We start from the raw sequence: 21,837 nt of genomic DNA on the forward strand, positions 1-21,837 counted from the left end.
TTTCGGCATACATCACTCTGACATCTGTGCGTCTGGCACCTGGCAACCATTAGTATTAAATATTTCACCCCGCCCATAATTTGGACCTTGCTTTGTCCCCGGGCCGAGGACACTGCGGAGAGGACGGAGGGAAAGACGCAGAGCGCAACCTTCGTGCGCCTTTTACGCAGCGTTTCCTTTAAGCGGAGAAGTGCAAATGGGGTGTTGATGCGGACCACACCGCCGCACCGCACCGCAGCGCGCGCGCTGCTCTGCAGACCCGGAGAACCGTTGAGTCATTCATACCTGCGCGTATATTAGATTTCCTCGTCAGTGTAAGTGCACACACACATTAGATTAGATTAGATTATACTGCGCGCGCACTAAAGGCTGCAGTATCCACATAAACACACACGACTGTGATGTTTGTCAGTGATGAAGCGCGAGGCCTCACATATCAAACATGGACGTTAGACAAGTTAGGAGTTAAATAAGAAAGAAAAACACAAAATGGCAAACTTTAAAAAAAAACAACAAGTTCTTTCAAAATAAAGTTACCGTCTTAATGAATTTAGTTTGTTTTGTTGTTCCAGAAGTGATGAAATGACTGTTGAGTTAATGGGGAACTTCACCTTTAACAATTTCTGAAGTTTAAATGATTAATTAATGAACTATTGTTTTTAAACACGTCCTTTTTAATAATTTGAGACAACAACAACAATGTTACACACGTGTGTTCTATGTTTCTTCAGCACCATTAACGTAAAAGTTAAGTTGAGTTCATAAATGACACTGGAAAAAAAGTGTAACTTGTGTTTAAAGTGTTAACAATATATTATTTTATTTGACAAATTTGGACTTTAGACACACGTTCTTACGTTTTCTGTGTTTCTTATCGAAAAATATGTGACGAAAAAGTGTCACACTTGCCATGTATAAGAATAAAAACAATAGTTAATTTGACAATATAACTTAAAATAGCCAACTTATGTACAATAGAACTGTATGGCTGCTTGATTTCATATATATGTACATATGTGTATATATATATATTAAGTTTAAACAGCAAATGGTCATAAGTTAAACAACAACCTGTTTAAATAGTTGCATTTACTTTATTTTTAAGGCAGCAGATTAGCTTTTGTTTTTAGGTTTAACTTTGAATTGTTTTTTGTCAACAGTTTAACTTTTAATTGCGTTAAATGTGCTGAAATTCTGTCTGTTGACTGAAAAAGTGCGTGTTTTTATAGTAAATCCGCACTGTGTGTGTGTGTGTGTGTGTGTGTTCTGCTGCTACGCTGCAACCACACAGCTTGTTTATTACAAATACAGTGGCGCCATCTGGTGGACACCCCCCTCCTCACTTCTACATAAAAAGGTAATGAGAATGAAAATGGGTTTGAACAACTGTGGACTCTTCTTTCATGTATAACCAACATAATGAGGAGAAAATCAGTTTAATATATAAGACTTGAGATTGATACAGATTATAGCAGATTAAATGATTTTCTACAATAATGAGAAACATGATCTGTATGATTTCAGAGTGTCACCTAAATATTGTGTATTTAATTGATCTGAAATGTAATTAAGAGTTATATCTACATGGTTTTATTGCCATTATTCATGCGTTCATCCGTCTTCTACCCCTTTGTCCTCCACATGAGGGTCGTGGTTGGCGCTGGTGCTAATCCCAGGTGACATAAGGTGAAAGGCGCCAACACAACCAGGACATGTCCATCACAGGGACAAACAACCGTCCACACTCGCAGTGAGTTTGTCCGATTTGACTAAACAGTTAAATTATTATTATTTTTTTATTTATTTCAGTTTATTTAAGGATTGTTTTACACTTTATGGAACATGTATCTGGTGCTTTGTCATTTCACAGAAAATATTTACTTTGTGTTTTTTTTTACCATTTTATTAGTGAATAGATTGTATTTTGTACATTTATACATGTGAAATACATGTTTATTAGTTATTATCTTTACTGTTTTGACACTGTTTATTTACCTTTGTGGGAATAAAGGCTTTATCTCATCTCATCTTCTTCCTCTTATCTTATTATCTCATCTCATCTTCTTCTTCATCTTATCTTATCTTCTTTTTCATCTTGTCTTATCCCATCTTCTTCTCTGAAATGTACAGAATAATCCCTGTTGCCATCAGCCTTTAAATGACTTAATTCTGTATTTATTGTATTGTTGTTTTTATTTATTTATTTATTTATTTATTGAGCTTCATCCACAGAGAGTGGATGGAAGGGGAAGGGATGTAGATGAAGAGGATCTGTTTGACCTGTAGAGGGCAACCACGTCTCAAAAATATCCCACGATGCAGCAGCAGCAGCAGCAGGTTGAGTTCATATGTTTTATATCATTTATATAGTTCCATTTATTAATAATTGTAATGTTTCCTTTGTTTCTACAGGGCTCGTCATGAAAACACACATGTGGGACGTGACCGAAGACGGTCGAGATGTTTTAAAAAGGGTCTTGTTTCATAAAGACAGTGGTGAGTCTTGAAGATGTGAAATTAACTTCCTTACTTTAAAGCATTTCTGTCAAAATTCCTGTGTAATTTTGCTTTTTTTATTTAAAACCAGGATACTGCAAACAACACTCATGATACCTCATTTTTCTTTCTTTCTTCCCATACAGATGTGAAATCGTCACGTGACCACGAGTGGAAACACCTCAGCTGAGAAGTTAAGGACAAATTCTATGATTTTTTTATTTAGAGTCTAAAATCCCACATTTAGTTGCTTCTTTGTGAACAGTTTGAGCACCTTTTGAAAACGAGTGTTTACACTTTTTAATCCAAACACACTTCATTTCCTCTCACCGTCCCGCTGACAAACGCTGCTTTTGTGTCTTGAAGCATCAAACAAACAAACCCGACTTTGTGTCACACTCTCACTGCAAACACACAGCTGCTGCTGCTGATGCTGCTGCTGCTGATGCTGCAAGACCCCACTTTACAGCAGAGAGACAGACAGAGAGAGAGAGGCCAAAGTAATTATCCCCCACTGCCCCTCTCCAAAAATGCTAATGGTATTTACAGGACAGGCACAGAGGAGAGGGGACAGCATGTGGCAGCAGGTGCAGCTGCAGGACTGGGATGCTGCACTGGGCAGAAACACAAGCCTCATTGTGACTTTAAAGGTGATGATAAGAATCAAGTCAGGGTCACAGTTTGATTCCGCTATGTTGAGTTTGGACACGCAGATGGTTTAACGGGGTTAAATACGGATTACCAATGATTTCTGACCCATAAAGTTGAGTTTATTCGCCATTTAAAATAGCAAGTGTGGTTGTTTTTATTATTATCTCACCTTTGATGTATATAGTTGAAGAGAGAGTGTTGAAAGAAGACTATAAGTTAATGTAAATATAAAGAGCCAACTGTTTTAATCTTATTTAATTAAGGAAATCTTGTGTAAGGGACGTTGTTGAGGAGGCCGGAGACAGCGAATGTGGTTTAATTTCATTTTATTTCATTTGAAATGTCTCAAAATCCAGAAATCTAATCTCTATGCCACACAATAATCCAATTAGCCAATCTAATCCAAGTCAAGAAAGCACATTTATGGGTGAAGATAAACTATAATAAGTACATTTCTTCAACACAGGAGTATTCATTTCCTGTCTGAAAACCATGCACTGGATCGCCCTCCATTGCTCTGGTGTGAAATGAAATAAATATCAATTGAGTTGAGCTGCTGAAAAGTGAGCATCAGTATAATAGTGTGAGGAGGGGGATTGTGAGGTGAACAGCAGAGTAAATATTTGGCAGTGGAGAGCTCTCTGAGCTGCAGCCTCTGTGGCTGTTAAACAGATTAAGAGGCTGCTCGGGGTCATTGTGGACACAGAAAATTCCCGCTCTTTGGACGTGACTTCTCTTTGCCTTTGGCGTGTTTTGGCTCTCCAATCGAGTGCTCTCTGTAAACTATCCACTCCACGCAGGGAAACCTGCAGTACTGTAATCCACTGCTGCTGCTGTTTGTCAAACCACTGGAGGTCAGAGAAAGAAAAGGTTAAGTCATCAGAGAGCGAAAAAAATGTGTCTTTTCCACTGATATCCCCGTGCGTAATGTGCGTAATGTGCGTAAAAGAGAGGCTGAATGACACGGTTCAGCGACTTTTACTCATCAAAAACAAATCTAAAGGAGATTTTAATACGCGCTAAATCACACATGGAACATCGCACTGCTCTATAGACTTTGCTGGAGTCGACGCAGAGCAGTAGATAGTGTCCCAGATCCTTTTCAGCTCCATTCACAACCATGACAACACGGAACAAGCTCGGATTTATCCTGCAAACTTAAAGGACATTGTGCCGGGGCGTCAATCAGGCATTATTGCGGGACTGAACAAATGCAAAATCTTGACTGGAACAAATGCTTCCAACGGGTCTCGGACGCGGGGCTACATTTTCCTCCTTTTGTTCCCTCCGCTGGTTGGCATGTATTTGTGTCCCCTGTCCTGCGACCACCCAGGACGACAGAGGAGGCAGATCCATCCACCACCAACAACCACCGACACCATGCTCTCTGCTCCGCGGCCTCGTGGGTTAACCCCACTGAAGTGGATAAGAGCCTCGAGTCAACACCAGATAAATAAATAAATAACATTCACACTTTGCATTGAATGCGTTTTTAGAGACGAAACACAAACCAAGGACGCATCAACCTGCTGGTGCCAGTTCTACATAAAGGGAAAAAAAACAATTTGTTAACGTTTTAATTTACTTTTTAAAAAACAACCCTCAGCTCCATTTACCTTCTGTTTTTCGATTTAAAACAACAGTTTTCAATAATTATCGATGATTTATCTTCATTACTGAATCGTGTCCTGTCAGCAGTGATCAGTCTTTGTCAGACACTCAAACAAACAATTCATCTGCAAAAGAAAGCCCATACAATGTCTTTTATAAATGTTTGTTACAAATATAAGCATTTTAAGTGATGGAAACTTAGTTTAAGTGATTTCATCAAATATATTCGATACTAGGAGGAGTTCTGGATTATTTGATGTGAGATAAATCATCACAAATCATGTTTTTTTTTAATTCTGGAATCTCAAATTTGATCTTTAATCTCCTAGAAATACATTTATAAAGTATCTAATAACTTATTTTAACTCCTCCTTTAAGACACTTTTAAAGAAACAAAACAACAAACAAAAGGATATTTCTAGTGATGAAAAAACTTCTTATTTGATGGCATGTGACATTTAGAAGAAGTTATTATTTATTCGATAATTAACTTTGAAAATAAAATACACCAATAATGTTCCTTTTACTCCTATTGAAGCCATTTAATGGATAGTTTATAAACACACTATTGCGCGTTAAATGCAACGTTTCAGCTCATGTTTGACATTTGAAATCTCCCGGAATGAACTTTAACTGAAGTGTTTCAGGGGGAAACACGTGGAGCAACAAACTCTCGTGGAGGAAATGTTTGAACACCTCCTGCGTGTTCTCACGCCTGTAATTAATACTCCTCTAATGGACGCATTAGTTAAACCAACTCTCAGACTAATTGCTCACTTTGTATGTAAATACTGGACACGCTGTTTGGACGAGAGGCGGAGTGTGTGTGTCTGTGTGTGTGTCTGTGTGTGTGTGTGTGTTGTCAGTTGCCACCCAAGACGTGATTCAGCCCCAACAATCACTATTATACGGGGGACGAATCTGTAATGATGACGAGTGTTTCCTTCGCGCTTTTGTCGACGCTGTGAGTTCATCCTTTTACTCCGAGCCTCATCATCATCATCACCACCACCACCACCATCGTCATCATCAGCACTTCAGCCATTCAGGTGCTCAGCACAGACACAGGAGGAGGAGGAGGAGGAGGAGGAGGAGGAGGAGGGTTTATAAGCGCGCAGCCTGCTGTTTGTTTGCGTAAACACTGACTCCAGTGCGCACACAGAGCTGCTGTTTGGACAGAAGATCCCCTACACGTCGTGTTTTCCTTTCCTTTCCTTTTTTTTTTTTAATCTCCACCCTTCTCGGACAGACTTAACCTCGAGTGCTTGCTTATTTCCATCCTCAAAACAAACAAACAAACAAACAAACCAACCAACCAGGACTGCATGGCTGCGCCGACCAAGTTCAGTTTTTCCGTCAGGAGCATCCTGGATTTGCCGGAGCAGGACGCAGAGGCAGTGCCGGTGCACTTCTCCTCCTCCTCTTCCTCTTCCTCCTGCTCCTCCAGCTCGCCCTTCATCTCCTGGATCGACTGTGACCGCAGCCCCTGCATGTGTGAGTACCATGGATTTGATGAATCCTCCATCACCTGTGTCTACATTACAGAGTGTTTTTAAAAAAACAGGATAATGATGCTGAATGTTATGATTCTATCATGATAGTTTAACATTTTTAAATAACCTATGTCCACACTGTAACACTGTAATAGTGTTAAATATGTTTTTAAAGTGTAACTTAAACACTAAGTGTATTAAAATTGACACTGTTTCATGGTGTATCTGGTCCTAATTCAATCATTGTATGTTAAAATCAAGATAGGAAGTTATGTTTACAAATGGAATTATTTATTTAATTATTCAGTTTAGGTTTTATTCTTTCAGGTTTATGTTTTTATGTTGACACTGTGTAGGAAAAATTCTATTTTTCCTTTTAAACAGACATAATTGAGGTGAGATTAGGATGAAACCACTGCGTAATTTTGTCTTTATTCCTATATAATCCCGGACTAAAGCCTGTTGTGTTTATTCCCTGCAGCCTCTGATGAAGGAAGCCTCGAGGCCTCTCCCGACTCCACCAAACCGGACGACTCGTCTCTGGACTCGGAGCAAGACACGAGCAAAAAGAGCAAGAAGCGGCGCGTTCTGTTCTCCAAGGCGCAGACTCTGGAGCTGGAGAGACGCTTCCGGCAGCAGCGCTACCTGTCCGGCCCGGAGAGGGAGCAGCTGGCGCGGCTCCTCAGTCTGACCCCGACCCAGGTGAAGATCTGGTTCCAGAACCACCGCTACAAGATGAAGCGAGGCCGCGCGGAGGGAGCGCTGCTGCTGCCGCCGCATGACGCGGACGCGGCGCTGCCGCCTCCGCTGCTGCGCAGGCTCGTGGTTCCGATTCTGGTGCGCGACGGGAAACCTTTTCACACCTGTGTTCTGGACACGGACAAAGCCGGTTTTCTACCTGCGTCCTCTCAGACGGTGTCCTTCCCTCTGCCTTATCACCCGTCCCCGCTTCACCTGCCTCCTCCCCGGTACCAGCACTTTCCAGCCGCGGCAGCAGCTTCCAGATTGGCGTGGAGAGACTTTTGGAGCGAGCCGGTCCATTTTAACTCCTTCAAATGACTCCAATTACGCACAAACTCATTTAGAACGACATCAAATGTTTTCTGAAAAAAAAAAGAAGTAAATAAATAAATAAATGAATTCCCAGCAACTTAAACATTTAGATTTCTCTGTCACTATAGAAGAAAATGTATTTTTGCACATTTTATTTTTGATATTTTGCGTGTTTTTTTTCTTCATACACAGGCTTCATGTTGTAGCCTCTTTATTACTAATTATCCTCTGTGATAATGTATGTGTGTGTTTGTGTGAATAATAAAGCCCAGTAGGCGGGATGCTGTTATAATTCTTATAATTATTATTATTATTATAGCCTGAATGTTTGAAGGAATAATAATGTTATTTTTGTCTTTAAGGAGACTTTTTTTTTTTACATGTTTTATTGTATTTCTATTTGTGAACAAAATTATTAATAAAATCGCTCACATATTTTCTATGATACATTATAATGTGCTTCATTTTTGAAGTTTAGACACCTGGATCTTCATATTTCCAACTAATTAATGGACAGCTTTCGCTTCTCTTATGTGCTCTAAATCTGTGCCATGTTTTTTCAAATATGATAATTGAGTCTAAATGAAATGTAATTAGTCAAATCTAAACTGTGTAGCAGGTCATGAGAGAGGCACAGAGGCTTTTCTGATGTTAAAGGAACCTAATTATGCAGCCAAAAGCTGAGCAAACATCACTCCTAAAGGGCCTGGATTTGCTTCAGCATAAGAATAGATGGCCAGTAAACATCTCTCACTATAGCACCGTGTTGTCGTCTGGGCTCATGAGCCTCTTTTCACTTCACTTTTTTTTGTGATTCGGAGGCTGTTTTCAGCCTGGTTTATACCTGTAATACTGAAGAAAATGGGATTATTTTAAGGGTTTATTCTGCTGAAATATAAAAGCAGAGGGGAAGAAACTTGAACAGGTCCAGCTGAGGAGGAAGATGCTCATGTGTGTAAAAGTCTCCTTAAAAAAACATAGAATTTATTGAGTTCTTGGATTTAACGAGCTCAAATAAAAGGACAGATGTGAGAAAACTGATGAAGATGGTTTTTCTTGGGGTGTATTTTGCTTCATGTTTCTTAGTTAAAATACACCTGAAAAAAAGATCTCAACAGTGAAACACATCCATAAACGGTGCTTTCTTATATTCTTGCATAATCCTAACACTATTTTATATCACTCTGTCACCTCATTTCTATTTTTTTTTTGCAATTTTCTCTCGTGAAGAATCCACTAATGTGTTTAAAATGATTCTTAGAACCTAGAAAATAGGATTTCTTGGTAAAATAAAAACCCCCAACAAGAGAAAACTGAACAGGTGGATGGACGACGAAGATGCTTTTGAGAGTTGAACAACACATTGTCAATGTACTCGACTCATTTTAAACGTCAATCTGTCACTTTATCGTCCACGTCTTTTGTCATTCTGAGATTTTAGGGCTTGGTTTATATTGTAAAACTGAAGAAAATAGGATTTATTGGTGTACGTTATGATAAAATACAACTATTTATGTATAGTAGACTAAGAATTTGTATTTAGAGTGCTTTCAGCAGATAAAATTGGGGGAAAAAATTGATTTGATCATATTTTGGCAGATACTTGACTCATTTTGACAGCATTACCAATTTTATTCTCCTGCGTTTGGATTCTGTCAGTGTTTTTTTTATTCCTAAAGCCTTGTTTTTCTGAAAACTAGGAGAAAATCTGATTTCTTGGTAAAATAAAACCACCAATTTTCATGTCAGTCTGCCACTTTTTCATTCTGAGGCTTTAGAGCTCACTCTGTACTGTCAGACTGAATGAAATCTGATTTATTGGTGTGCATTCTGATTAAATATACTGACATATGAGAAGGAAATAATAACCATTTATGTATCTTAGTCTCAGAATTTGTGTTTAAAGGGCCCTCATGTCGTTTAAAATCAATCCCCAGAGATTAATTCATACTATTCGCACATCCTTGACACCACTCTGTCACCTCGCCGGCAATTCCCCAATCTGTGTTAAAATGAAGAATCTGCTCCGGCGTTTAAAATCATGTCAGTATTTCATCAGTGACGAGGGGGGTCTTCTGCTTTTCACGCCCACTATAATGTTGTTTGCTCGTCCTGTGACCCCGCAGCCCGTCGTCCCTGTCACCTGGCCCTTTGTCCCCCGCGCTGGGGCCACCTTGTATCACATATGGAGGGGACTGGCCGAACCCCTCAGCTCGCTGCATCTTCCCTTAAACACCCTTTTTGTCTGCGTGTCTCCCCGTGTGAATGGGACCATTGTCCCCGCGGCCGAAAGGGACCGAGACGAAATCTTTCAGTGTTTCAATTCCCGTGATGTTTAATCAGTGCCTGCGACAAATTTATGAGGTTTAACTGCACAATGGTGTTTTAGAGCATCTCGGGGTTTAAGGGTGACAAAGACAGGCTTTTAGAGGTTGCCATTGGTTTTTTAAGTTGGTCAGAAGAATTGTCTGAAAAGGACGGGCTTGTATTAAACTGCCCATCCTATAGTTTTACTCACTGCTCTGGCCCAGGGGGCCTCTTTGTAGCAGAGTTATGAGGTCCATGTAAACCAGGCCACAGGAGGAGTTTTTTAGACTTAAGTTGGATGTGACGCACATTAAGGCCGCACTGGTCCCAGCACGTCCGCATTTTTCAGCCCAAATCATATATTTAATCAGGAGAAAACGGGTGCAGAAAGAAAGAAATACTATTTACGTGTATTACACTATTTGTGTTCATGTTATCAACCCTCGGCAGTGAATCCTCTTGATAAAATGGACAAAAAAAACATTGGATTTAATCATGTTTTTGCACATACTTGACTCGTTTCCAATCTCGTTTGAATGTGTTAGAATGAAGAATCTGCTCCTGGTAATTGTATTAAACTGCCCATCCCATAGTTATGTACTCACTGCTCTGGCCCCCGGGGGCCTCTGTGTAGCAGAGTTATGAGGTCCATGTAAACCAGTTTTAGACTTAAGTGGGTCCAAATGACATTTGATGCTGTAATGGTCCCAGCACTTTCACATTTTTTAGCCAAAATCACAGGTTTTTTTCTTAGACGTGATTATTTCCTCCAATGTTGTTCATATTTTGTCTAGTTGTGTAAAAACTTGCAGTTAAAGGGCCGTTTCACCCATTTTTACCCCCCTTGGTCAAATTGAGAGTAAACTTAAAACAATTACGACGCTGCTGGGTTTTTTACTTCTATTACAGAGTCTGATTAAATTTGACCCTTTTTTTTAAAAATGTACTCATAATTCACAGATATTATTAAAAAAACCAACAGAAAACTGTATGTTTTTTGGGTGAAGTGGCCCTTTTTAGCAAAAATCACATGTTTTCTTGTTAGACATGTGTTTCAAATGTGATTATTTCCTCCAATATTATAGTTTAGTTGTGTAAAAACTTGCAGTTAAGGCCACAATTTTAGCAAAAATCACATGTTTCTTTCTTAGACTTGATTATTTCCTCCAATGTTGTTCATATTTTGCAGTTAAAGGGCCGTTTCACCCATTTTTACCCACCTTGGTCAAATTCAGAGTAAACTTAAAACAATTACGACGCTGCTGGGTTTTTTACTTCTCTTACAGAGTCTGATTAAATTTGACCCCTTTTTAAAAAAAAATTACTCATAATTCACAGATATTAGTAAAAAAAACAACAGAAAACTGTATGTTTTTTGGGTGAAGTGACCCTTTTTAGCAAAAATCACATGTTTTCTTGTTAGACATGTGTTTCAAATGTGATTATTTCCTCCAATATTTTAGTTTAGTTGTGTAAAAACTTGCAGTTAAGGCCACAATTTTAGCAAAAATCACATGTTTTTTTCTTAGACGTGATTATTTCCTCCAATGTTGTTCATATTTTGCAGTTAAAGGGCTGTTTCACCCATTTTACCCCCCTTGGTCAAATTGAGAGTAAACTTAAAACAATTACGATGCTGCTGGGTTTTTTACTTCTATTACAGAGTCTGATTAAATTTGACCAATTTTTAAAAAAAATTACTCATAATTCACAGAAAACTGTATGTTTTTTGGGTGAAGTGGCCCATTTTAGCAAAAAATCACATGTTTCTAACGTGATTATTTCCTCCAATGTTGTTTAAATTGAGTGTCGATGTTGGATTTGACTAATATCCAGAGATAAATGTGTTGTTTGATCGGAGACACACACGTCTCATTCCCACAACAACAGAGGAAATTGGGATTGAAAATAAATAAATAAATAAAACGGACCAAAAGTTGAAGTCAAAGTCACTGTGTTTCTGTGAATTATAACAAGTTTATGAGGAAAAGATCTAAAAAAAACAACAACTCTGTAATTGAATGTGAATTGAACAAACACAGCAGCGTTGTAATTGTTTTAAGTTGACTCTTTACACTTTGTTTTAAGCAGCCCTTTAAGGCCACAAAGACTTTACAGAAATGTGTGTTCATATTTTCTCTGTTGTCTATATATTGTGTTGTTTCACGCAGTTTAGGCCACAAAGCAAATACATAAAACTGTTTAATTACATTATTTCTACTTCTTCATTGTCTTCTTTGTCTCCATCTTTACAAATGCCCTTTTACAGGATTCAGTGTATGACGTTGACCTTGTTTCACGACCTTGTCATGCTTTGATGATGACAGACAGACGGACAACGTGTGTTTTATTCACCCCGAAAATTAAAGCGGCACAGTTTCAGTCAACTCTTAAAAAGAGATTGATGCAAAATGTGCTGCACGTGTAAACAGAAAAATATTAAATATTAAATATTAAATAAAATATGAACTTCTACCTAAAGGAATAAAATATTAGAATTTAAATTTCTTTTAAATTCTCGCGACACGCCGCAAATAAAGGTAGATATAGAAGAAAATGAGGGCAATCAGAAAAACATATGTCATAAATTAATATAATTTCAGAATGTAAATGATTAAAATCAACGCAGTTTGAGCCGCAGGGATTTTATTTATTAAACTATGTATTGATGAGACAGAACGGGTTGTACAGTTTTAATTTAATGTTATTTTTTTTTATTTAATTTTTGATTGCATTGAGACTTTATCTGCTTCTCCATCTTCAGCCTTCTCTGTGGTGTTAATGATCCATGTCGCCACTAGATGGCGGAACAAGACACGGTATCGAACTTCTTTTCTTAAGGCCAAAAGGAATTGTGCTTTTTTTGGATGTAGACAACTGGTGAATCCACCAGGGGTCGCGATTCACTGTAATCATCCATCCCCGCACTATAGTGTGGAACTCCACAGTTGCTGATTGCACGCAGAGAGAGAGAGAGAGAGAGAGAGAGAGAGAGATGGCTGCTGCTGAGACCATGACGTCACTTTGTCTTTTGACCTTTCCATGGAGTTCCTCTAAAAATGGAGTTTTAATCCCTTTTTAGACACTTTTATGTGATTTATGCGAGTGTTTAATTCCAGCATACTAGAGAACTAGAGTAATTAAAGATACGGTATGTAACATTTCTGGGTGAAGGTGTGTGTGTGTGTGTGTGTGTGTGTGAAACTCTGTAGCCTTCAGTTAGCATCACAAGTCCAAAGATGTTCAGTTTGTCCCTTGTGTGCGACTGTTTAAAAAAACATTGTGGTCCCAAATAGCAACCAGGCTCATTTTGTGCTAATGAATAATCACATGATTGTAAAAAAAAAAGTATAATTATTTTTATCTGCAAATGAAATTTAGATTCAACATGTGACTCATTCCATTTTTTTATTTTTTTTTAATCCCAAAATGTATTGTAAACAATTTTTGTTATGCATCCACTTGTGAGTACATTTACATTTTACACATAGTCAATTGTTTGCGTCAATTCATATCACTCGTAATCCATATTTCTTTAATAACGTACATCAGAGGTCTCAAACTCGCGGGCTGTGGGCCACAAGCGGCCCCCACAATCGATTTCACGTGGCCCCGCCACTTGAAAACCACAAATATACATAATAAACTACTCAGTGGCGCCCAGATTATTTGAGTTTGAGACCTCCTGAGTTACATAGTCCCCATCTTGCTTGCCATTCTGCACATACTGTATGTCTCTGCACAGGGCATATAGAGGTGGTCACCTAGGGCGCCATCTACTGGAGAAATCTTAAAATCTGCACATTGGTGCTTTACTTTACTGAACAAAAATACAATATAATAATAATTAAGACATAAAATAAAAAATTAATCCAGTCTTTTTTATTTTACTTAATTATCTATTTTATTTCCATATTACTTACAGCCTTTGTTTTCTAGCAAGAATTCCCTGTATATACTGTATATGTCACCTTTTGTAAAGAGGATACTTGTAATCCAGATTAAAAAAGCACCAGCATGGCTTATTTTATTACTTTTTTCAATTTAAATGACTATCTTGTGTGTATTGTACTTAAATTATATTATTTTTTCTCTATAAGAAGATATTTGAAGTCATGGAGATGATTCTGGTTTTCTTCTCCCCTACAGATCACTTCAAACAGCGGTGACGGTGTGAATGGATGAAAGAAGTTGGGTGAAAGTTTTGAGGAGGAGGGAAAGGTAGGAGACTTTTCAAAGAAGTTGATTTATTGAGTGCGCGGAATAATAACATTTCTGTTTTGCTCTGCGCCACTTTTTCTTTCCCCGTCTGAACCTGCTCTCCGGATTATATCACACACACCAATCACTTCATAAACAACAACGTGGAGCCTCGGTAACAAAGGGCTCGATAGCCCCATACCCTCCACTTCAAAGTGTCCTCATTATTCTGAGGAATTAGCCGCCGCTAATTACCACTAATTGGCCATAATTGCCATGTGCCAGAACAGGGGAAAGGTACTGATTTAGGTGATTAAGAATGTCTAGCGGTATTCCGTAATTAAGGGAAGCATAGACAAGGTTTACCTCGGGAAAAAAAACATGCTGTAATTTCAAATTGGCTGCGATTATATGGCCTGCAAATTACACGTCCGCACCTCAGCTATCACCCAAACAATTTGTCTTAACTGTAATATTGAGCCTTGGCCTGTATATGATAACATTGCTTCATTAAAGATAATTGAAAGGCAATAGGAGGAACACGGGCTGCTGTTGTTGTTGTTGTCGTCGTCGTCGTCGTCGTGTGCACACCGCTCTTTAAATTGATGCATCAGATACAGAAGCGGGAAAAAAAACAATTAAAGCTGCTGTGACTAAACACAGGCAGGAGTGAGACACACACACACACACACACATGCTGGTTTCCATGTCTTCAGAGGACATCGCATTGACTTACATTCATTTCCTGGAGACTTTCTCTAAAATAGAACTTAAATATAACAACTACTGGCCTAATCCTAACCCCTGACCCCAGCCTAACTTTAACCCTTGAACACCTAGTGTATCACAGAGGAAACGCCCGTGCAACAGTTTGTGCTAAAATACCTGTATAGTGTTTTACCCCTTTTTCTGGATTGAGCCAAAAACTCAATTTTTTTAATTGTATATAGGTTTTATACTGTTCAAATTTAACACTTCTCATTTTAAATTGTTAACGCACCGTTTTAACATGCAGTCAATTGTAAATAACTGCCAGATATTGAAAGTTATTGTGGAAAAATGGGCAAAAGCACTTACTTGCAGGACATTTTTGGCCCCTTTATGTTTAAATAAAGCAAAAAAGGTCCAGCCATTTTGAGGCTTAGGTGTTAAAGGGTTAAAATATGCTTTTACCTTAAAATCTTATGGGGACTTAATTTATGTCAGACAAGTCCCCCATAATGTGACCGGGTCAACAGATTTAGGTCCCCACAAAATAAAGAATACCAGGTACACACACACACACACACACACACACACACAGACTGACTTCAGAGGACATTGCATTGACTTACATTCATTTCCTGGAGGCTTTTTGACTGTGTTTACAGATTAAGGTCCCCACAACATAAGGTGTACACACACACACGCACACACACACACACATATCTCAGTAATATTATACTAATGCAGCTTAGAGTTACACATAGTACCGAGGACATAATATTATACAATATTATTACAGTAACACATAATTTTTACGTCATTAACGTTATTTTTAAAGTCATATCCAGGTCACAGCTTAGTAATGAGGACATATTTTTACACTAACATCAACAAAAACTGATATTTATTTTTGAAAAGCATCCTCCATTATGTCCCACTCACGTTCTTTCATTGTCATAAACAAAGTTATTGGTTATTACTTATTGTTACTGCACTGTGGTTTGATTTAAAGGGCCAGTATATGTTTATTTTTGTTTTTGTTTTACTATTATTACGCCCTAGAATGAGCCTTTTACATTTTGTATCAGGAGGCAGATTAGATCACCATGTTTGTACAGTAGCCCTCAGTGGACAAACTTAACCTATTTTGAGTTTTGTTGTCGACTTCAATTATTGTTTACTAAATTTGACACATTATGTCTTTAAATTTCCTTTTTTTTTTATCTAAATTAAAATAAAATCCTTTATATTATATATATATATAATATGTAATATATATATATATATTTAAATTATCATATTTTCTGGCTTATTTGCTTCCCTGTGACACAAAACTAATATTTTGAGATTTGGAGAAACACATTTTCGGGTCCAAACGCCCTTGTTGACTCATTTAGAAAATAATCAGCCATTAGTTTCCAATCAGTTATGAAACACAATCACGAGTTGCAGCACCTAAAGTGCACAGCTCTGCTTTATAATGAGATTCTATAACCATGGTCATGCACACACTGACCCCGGGTGATGCTCAAGCACCTGCCATGTTGCCCTCTTTTCCAAAGACTTTTTATTTATTTATTTCAAATGTTATATTTGATTTCAAATGTTATCATTTCTTAATTAAACGTGTGTTATATGCCAACACAGAAAAAAGTATTTGAAGAATAATTTCTGTAATACAACAGATTGTGTTATAATTATGGTACCTTAATCCTAATCTCAAGTAAATTCACAATTGTAGCCCTGTAATCTCAACTAATAATCTAATTCTACACCTTAATCCACCTTTCAATTTGCAAACAGTTGATAAACTGTCCTCACAATCACGGTGTTGAGCCAAATCCTCGTGCATTTGCGTCAGTAAAACAACTTTTCCAAGCGTTTTATTTCCTCTAAATGTAATAAATGTCACAGGAAGCAGCAGGTTTAAGAGGATGAGGAGTCTCGTGGCGGATGAGGAGACAGAGTCACAGCCTCTGCCAGCAGAAGACGCTGTGTTTCTGTTCAACCTGCAGCAGAACACACTCTGATGCTGCTGCTGCTGCTCGCGCTCCACTCCACACGAGACCTTTACTGAACCGACATAATCTCGGTAATCTCGCTTTATGGTGATTGTTGTGGGTAAAAAAACACTCATGGAGTGTTTTAGCTGCGGTTTGATCCTCATTTATTTCTTATTTTTATTTTTTTTTTTATTTATTTACAATTTTCTACTGTGTGTGTGTGTGTGTGTGTGATAATGTTGTCGTTTGTATTAAGGGATTTAAAAAAAAAATATAGAAACTGAAATATTGTTATGAAGTCCTTCTTAGTAAAGTTTTATATATGTATCATAAATGAAATAATATTATAAATAATAATTATTAGCAGGTGTAGTAGTAATAGGAGTATTGTTGGAATTTAATTTAATTTAATTTAAATCAGTTAATGTTAATGTTTGAGGGAAATTAAAAAATGCCACTGTGGGCTTTACCTGGCAGTATTATCATACTTATCTCCTGCTCAAGAATCCATATTGTTTAAATGTTGTTTTTGTTTCGTTTACTTAAAGCAGATTTTCATTTGAATGTAGTTTACGCGCTGCTTGAGGTCCAATGATATCAAAACGAGAAGGAAAAAAATGAGACAAGGGGGGGGGTTTAATCATTTACGCAGCTACTTAACACGCGGATGTGTATTTATTTACTTATCAGTATCAGTCAATTTCCCTCCCCGCAAGTGCACTTTTGCATGTCTGAGTACGATAAGGCACAACACAAACAATCCTGCAATCACTGGAGGCCTCTCATGGCCATTAAAAGTCACTGGTTCAGCCGAGGAGTGGTTCTCCAACTCTCAAGTCCACATACAGGCCTCCTTTCATCAAGAGGCCTCTCGTAAACATCACTACAGTTAATAAAGTGCATTGTGGTCACCGCGACGCGCAGCCGGGGGAAGGTGCGCGCGTTTATATCAGTGCCACGGCAACAAGTGCGGGCGAGTCCAGATGCTGCAGCTGCTGCTGCTGCTGCTGCTGCTGCAGGGGCTCTGCACACACACACACACACACACACACTCACAGACGCACGCAGCGCCTGCTTTTACGCATTTCTCACCATGGAGCTGCTGCTGCTGCTTGCATGCGCGTCTGTTATGGTTCGCGAGAGACGAGCACATGTCTTGTAAGTGAAATTACGCACGGAGAGAGAGAGAGAGAGAGAGAGAGAGAGGAGGGGAAAAAAGAGAGAGAAAAAAAAAAGAGGAGGCTCGAGGCTGTTTTTGTATTGTTGCCGATGCCCCGCCTCTGATGGTAGCCTTAAACCTGGCACCCAGCTAAAACAAACCAAAGCCAGCACCGAGCTCCCACTCCATCCAATTAAGGCGGACTTGAGGCGCTCTTCTACGTCTTCATCTACCAGGATCGACGTTGAGACAACAGGAACCAGAGAGGCTTTGGCCCCCCAAAAAAAAAGGAAAAAAAAAAAAAAAAGAGAAGGAGAGATTGCCTTGCCTTCTAATTTCTCTCTCTCCAGCCACAGAACAATGTCGATGAGCCCTAAGCATACGACTCCTTTTTCTGTTTCCGATATCTTGAGTCCCCTTGAGGAGAGCTATAAGAAATTAAGTATGGAGAATAACAACTTGGGGGCTCCTCTCACTTCTTACCGGCAGCCGCAGGTCTCTCAGGCGGCGATGCAGCAGCACCACATGGGCCACAATGGGACTGTGTCCGCGGCGTACCACATGACCGCGGCAGGTGTTTCTCAGCTGTCGCACACGGCCATGGGCGGCTACTGTAACGGCAACCTGGGCAACATGGGCGACCTGCCCTCCTACCAGGACGGCATGCGGGGCAGCGCCACGGCCACCGGCTGGTACGGAGCCAACCCGGACCCGCGCTTCTCCACCAGTGAGTGTTTTTTTTTTCTCCCCCCCACTCCACGCACCTGCACTTTCCCAGCTGAAGATGAAATGTGTGGCGCGTGATTCTGTGCGTTCTGGCTGAGCGTAAAGATGTAAACTCTACATTTATGTCCGCACTGAATTTCTTTATTTTTTTATTTTTAAGGAGGACAAAACACGGAGCTGAAGATCCATTTATTTAATTCTCATAAAGTTTTTATTTTTTTAAATAAATCCCACTGTGGAAAAACTCCCTTTAAGCTTTGCGCGTGTATTTAAGATCATTTATTAACCAAGTGTTGACTCTTTAAACAATACATTTTCCGTCAGCTTTGAAGAACTTTATCTGCACTTATTTGTCACTTTTGATTATGTGTTAAAATGGACTTTGACGCGCTTTTGTGGCTTTGACATTTATGGATGAAGAACACCTGAGTCATGTTGTGGCTTTTGTCTGATCGAATGTCGTCGTTTAATAATTGTTTTGCACCTTGTCCTATTTTATTTAATTAGTCTTGTGTGTTTTTTTTGAAAATAACTTTGGTTCTCGTGCTGTTTTAAATGTATAGATAAATAAGACTTGACATTTGTGTTCAGCTGCTTGTCAGATAATATTTTTTATTCTATCCATCAAATATCTGTCTCTGAATCTCATTTTTGTTTGTGTTGTAGTTTCTCGCTTCATGGGCTCGTCCTCGGGCATGAACATGGGCAGCATGGGCAGCCTCAGCTCCCTGGCAGACGTGGGCAAAGGCATGGGCTCTCTGTCCAGCACCCCACGCAGGAAGAGGCGAGTGCTGTTCTCGCAGGCGCAGGTGTACGAGCTGGAGCGACGATTCAAGCAGCAGAAATACCTGTCGGCGCCGGAGAGGGAGCACCTGGCCAGCATGATCCACCTCACCCCGACCCAGGTAAAAATCTGGTTCCAGAATCACCGGTACAAGATGAAGAGACAGGCCAAGGACAAGGCGTCGCAGCAGCAGCTGCAGCAGCAGGACAGCGGCTCCTGTCAGCAGCAGCAGCAACAGCAGCAGTCGCCGCGGAGAGTGGCCGTGCCGGTGCTGGTCAAAGACGGCAAGCCGTGCCAAGGCACCGGCCACACTCCCACATCCTCCGCGCAGACGCACCACCAGCAGGGAGGCAACGTCATGATCATGTCCAACAACACGTCCGGCCTCGGGCAGCACCAGAGCCAGCAGGTGGGAAGCACGGCGCACTCTCCAGATCTGGCACCGCACTCCTCCAGTCCGCCGTCCCTGCAGGGCCAAGTGTCCGGCCTCTCCCACCTCAACTCCCCGGGCTCAGAGTACGGCTCTGCCCTGCAGTGCTCGGCCCTGTTGTACGGCAGGACATGGTGACAACAGGCGCGGGTTTCGATGTGAACCTGAACCTGAACCTGAACCAGGACTCGCTATAGTTTTCACTGTAAATGCGCGCGTTTGAAAAACAGAGAAGCGCGTGAAGTCGCTGCTGCTGCTGCCGATGATGCTGCTGCTGTTGCGCTTCTTCACTTTTCACCTGCTGTTTTTCTTTGGAGAAGAAAAAACAACAACAACAACAACAACAACAAAAAAAACAACAACAAACAAACAAACGCCAGACTCAAATGGAAGAAAACTCTTTGCCACAGAAACTGCGGATGTGAACGTCTTGGGGATTTATTTATGTAAATTATATTGACGCGTGAGGAGAAGAATCAGCAGTCAGATATAGAAGTGCACCTGCAACAGGGAGCCACATTATAGAGACGACAGGACTGCTGTGTGTGTGTGTGCGTGTGCGCGCGTGTGTGGATGCTGTTCCAATCCCTTTCACAAACAAACAAACAAAAACACAAGATGACTCTGATTTATGATAGAATTTAATGTAAACCGTAGATCTAGCGTGTACATTTCTGTAAAAGGTTTGAATTTTAGCTCTCTGTTGTACAAAGTTTTTTGACACTATTTGCCGGTCTGTTGTCGTTTCATTGGTCTTTGTATGCGTTTTATTTCTTTGTAACTTATATAGATACTTGACTTACTACAGATTCAGTCCTATTAATAAATTATGGAAACTTAAGCTTTGTTTTGTGGCAAATGTCGACACGTGCGGAGTTTTGGGGGGGGAAAAAACCACTGCGTCAAAAACAATATTTCGTTTCCTTCCATTTTAACTTTATTATTTACTGATTTACTGACATATTTAATATCAACACAGTTCTGTTCTCTGTTTCTCAGATAAATCCCCTTATCATGAACTGTTGCAGCTCACGCAAACACAGCCTTTATGTGCATTTTTGTTTTTCCACCTCCACCTTTTCTCTCTCCGTGTGTTTGAGACGCTGCTCAGTGTGTGTGTGTGTGTGTGTGTGTGTGTGTGTGAGTCAGAAAGGCGAGGTCTCGCTGCTCCACGACATCAAACACGAGCTTATCGATGAGAGATCCCTGACCAAACAGCGCGCCATTCTTCTCAAATAACCCCAGTTTACGGCGCGCGCTGCGCTATCTGCTGCTTTATCAATAATCAATCAGGGAATTGAAAGGAAACGGCAAAACGGCTGTTTGTCCCCGGCGTCAATAACAAACTGACGCAAATGTCTGCAAACAATTTAAACACATTAGATCTCTTTTATTTTACTTTATTTTATTTTATTTTGAAAAGAAATGTGACAAATGGTTAAAACAACAATCACACAAATTACCCCAGTGATATAAACACTTGGTGACCTATAGCCTCTAAGTATTTTCCGACTATAATATTGTCTCGCCATTAAACGGTAAACAACGTGGTTGCTTAGCGACGGAGAGTAGAGAAAGGTGATTTTTTTTTGGGTTGTGCTCGTGTCACTGTTGTTACACGCGACCTATAATTTCAGTTGTTTCCTCGTGAACGCGCTCATCAAATAAATACATACATAAGTTAAAAAAAAAGACCACGGTTATAAAGAAAACTGTTCACCAAAAAAAACTTTAAATTGGGCCTAAAATTAGGTCACAGGCATTCTCTGATGACTTGACCTATATCTTCTGCTGAGCTGAATAATAGAGAGAAAAACACCCAGTGGCACAATTGGCTTCATTTTTCAGCTCCAAATGGGAAAAAAATAGGAATCAGGTTTATTTTGATGCTAAATTACTCTCATGCAGCTGCGTTAATGCCGCACAGGCCTCATCCTCCAGTAATACCTGTCGTTTACATGGATCACCGGGTTTGATTGAGGGCTTTATGGCTGAATCCTCCTCCCCGAGACACACACACACACACACACACACACACACGAATTTTATATTGTAAAAAAAAATAAAACCCAAAAAATCCCTAACCCAATTTCATCATCTTCATCCAACCTGACATAAGGCAATAATGCAATAATAATAATATACATCACAATATGTCATTTTCTTCAACAGCAACATGACAAAGGTTCCATATACAGTCATGGATGTATACAGGGCTC

General features: G+C 39.6%; 2 protein-coding genes across 2 annotated transcripts; both read left to right on the top strand.

Moving 5' to 3' along the window:
• The first annotated feature begins 5,032 nt into the window (after positions 1-5,032).
• nkx2.9 (NK2 transcription factor related, locus 9 (Drosophila)) lies at positions 5,033-7,749 on the top strand. Its single transcript, XM_058615675.1, has 2 exons — positions 5,033-6,252; positions 6,733-7,749. The coding sequence occupies exons 1-2, from the start codon at positions 6,084-6,086 to the stop codon at positions 7,308-7,310; spliced, it is 747 nt and encodes a 248-aa protein (XP_058471658.1). The 5' UTR covers positions 5,033-6,083; the 3' UTR covers positions 7,311-7,749.
• A 10,289-nt stretch (positions 7,750-18,038) lies between these two features.
• Positions 18,039-20,459, top strand: nkx2.1 (NK2 homeobox 1). The gene is made up of 2 exons (XM_058615504.1): positions 18,039-18,405; positions 19,071-20,459. The coding sequence occupies exons 1-2, from the start codon at positions 18,039-18,041 to the stop codon at positions 19,754-19,756; spliced, it is 1,053 nt and encodes a 350-aa protein (XP_058471487.1). The 3' UTR covers positions 19,757-20,459.
• The last annotated feature ends 1,378 nt before the right edge of the window (positions 20,460-21,837 follow it).

The sequence above is a fragment of the Solea solea genome, chromosome 18, assembly GCF_958295425.1.
Source record: "Solea solea chromosome 18, fSolSol10.1, whole genome shotgun sequence".
Classification (NCBI taxonomy): Eukaryota; Metazoa; Chordata; class Actinopteri; order Pleuronectiformes; family Soleidae; genus Solea; species Solea solea.

Coding starts and splice junctions, on each gene's coding strand:
- nkx2.9 (XM_058615675.1), top strand. CDS start 6,084: ATGGCTGCGCCGACCAAGTTCAGTTTTTCCGTCAGGAGCATCCTGGAT. Junction 6,253..6,732: donor TGACCGCAGCCCCTGCATGT/GTGAGTACCATG, acceptor TATTCCCTGCAG/CCTCTGATGAAGGAAGCCTC.
- nkx2.1 (XM_058615504.1), top strand. CDS start 18,039: ATGTCGATGAGCCCTAAGCATACGACTCCTTTTTCTGTTTCCGATATC. Junction 18,406..19,070: donor GGACCCGCGCTTCTCCACCA/GTGAGTGTTTTT, acceptor TTTGTGTTGTAG/TTTCTCGCTTCATGGGCTCG.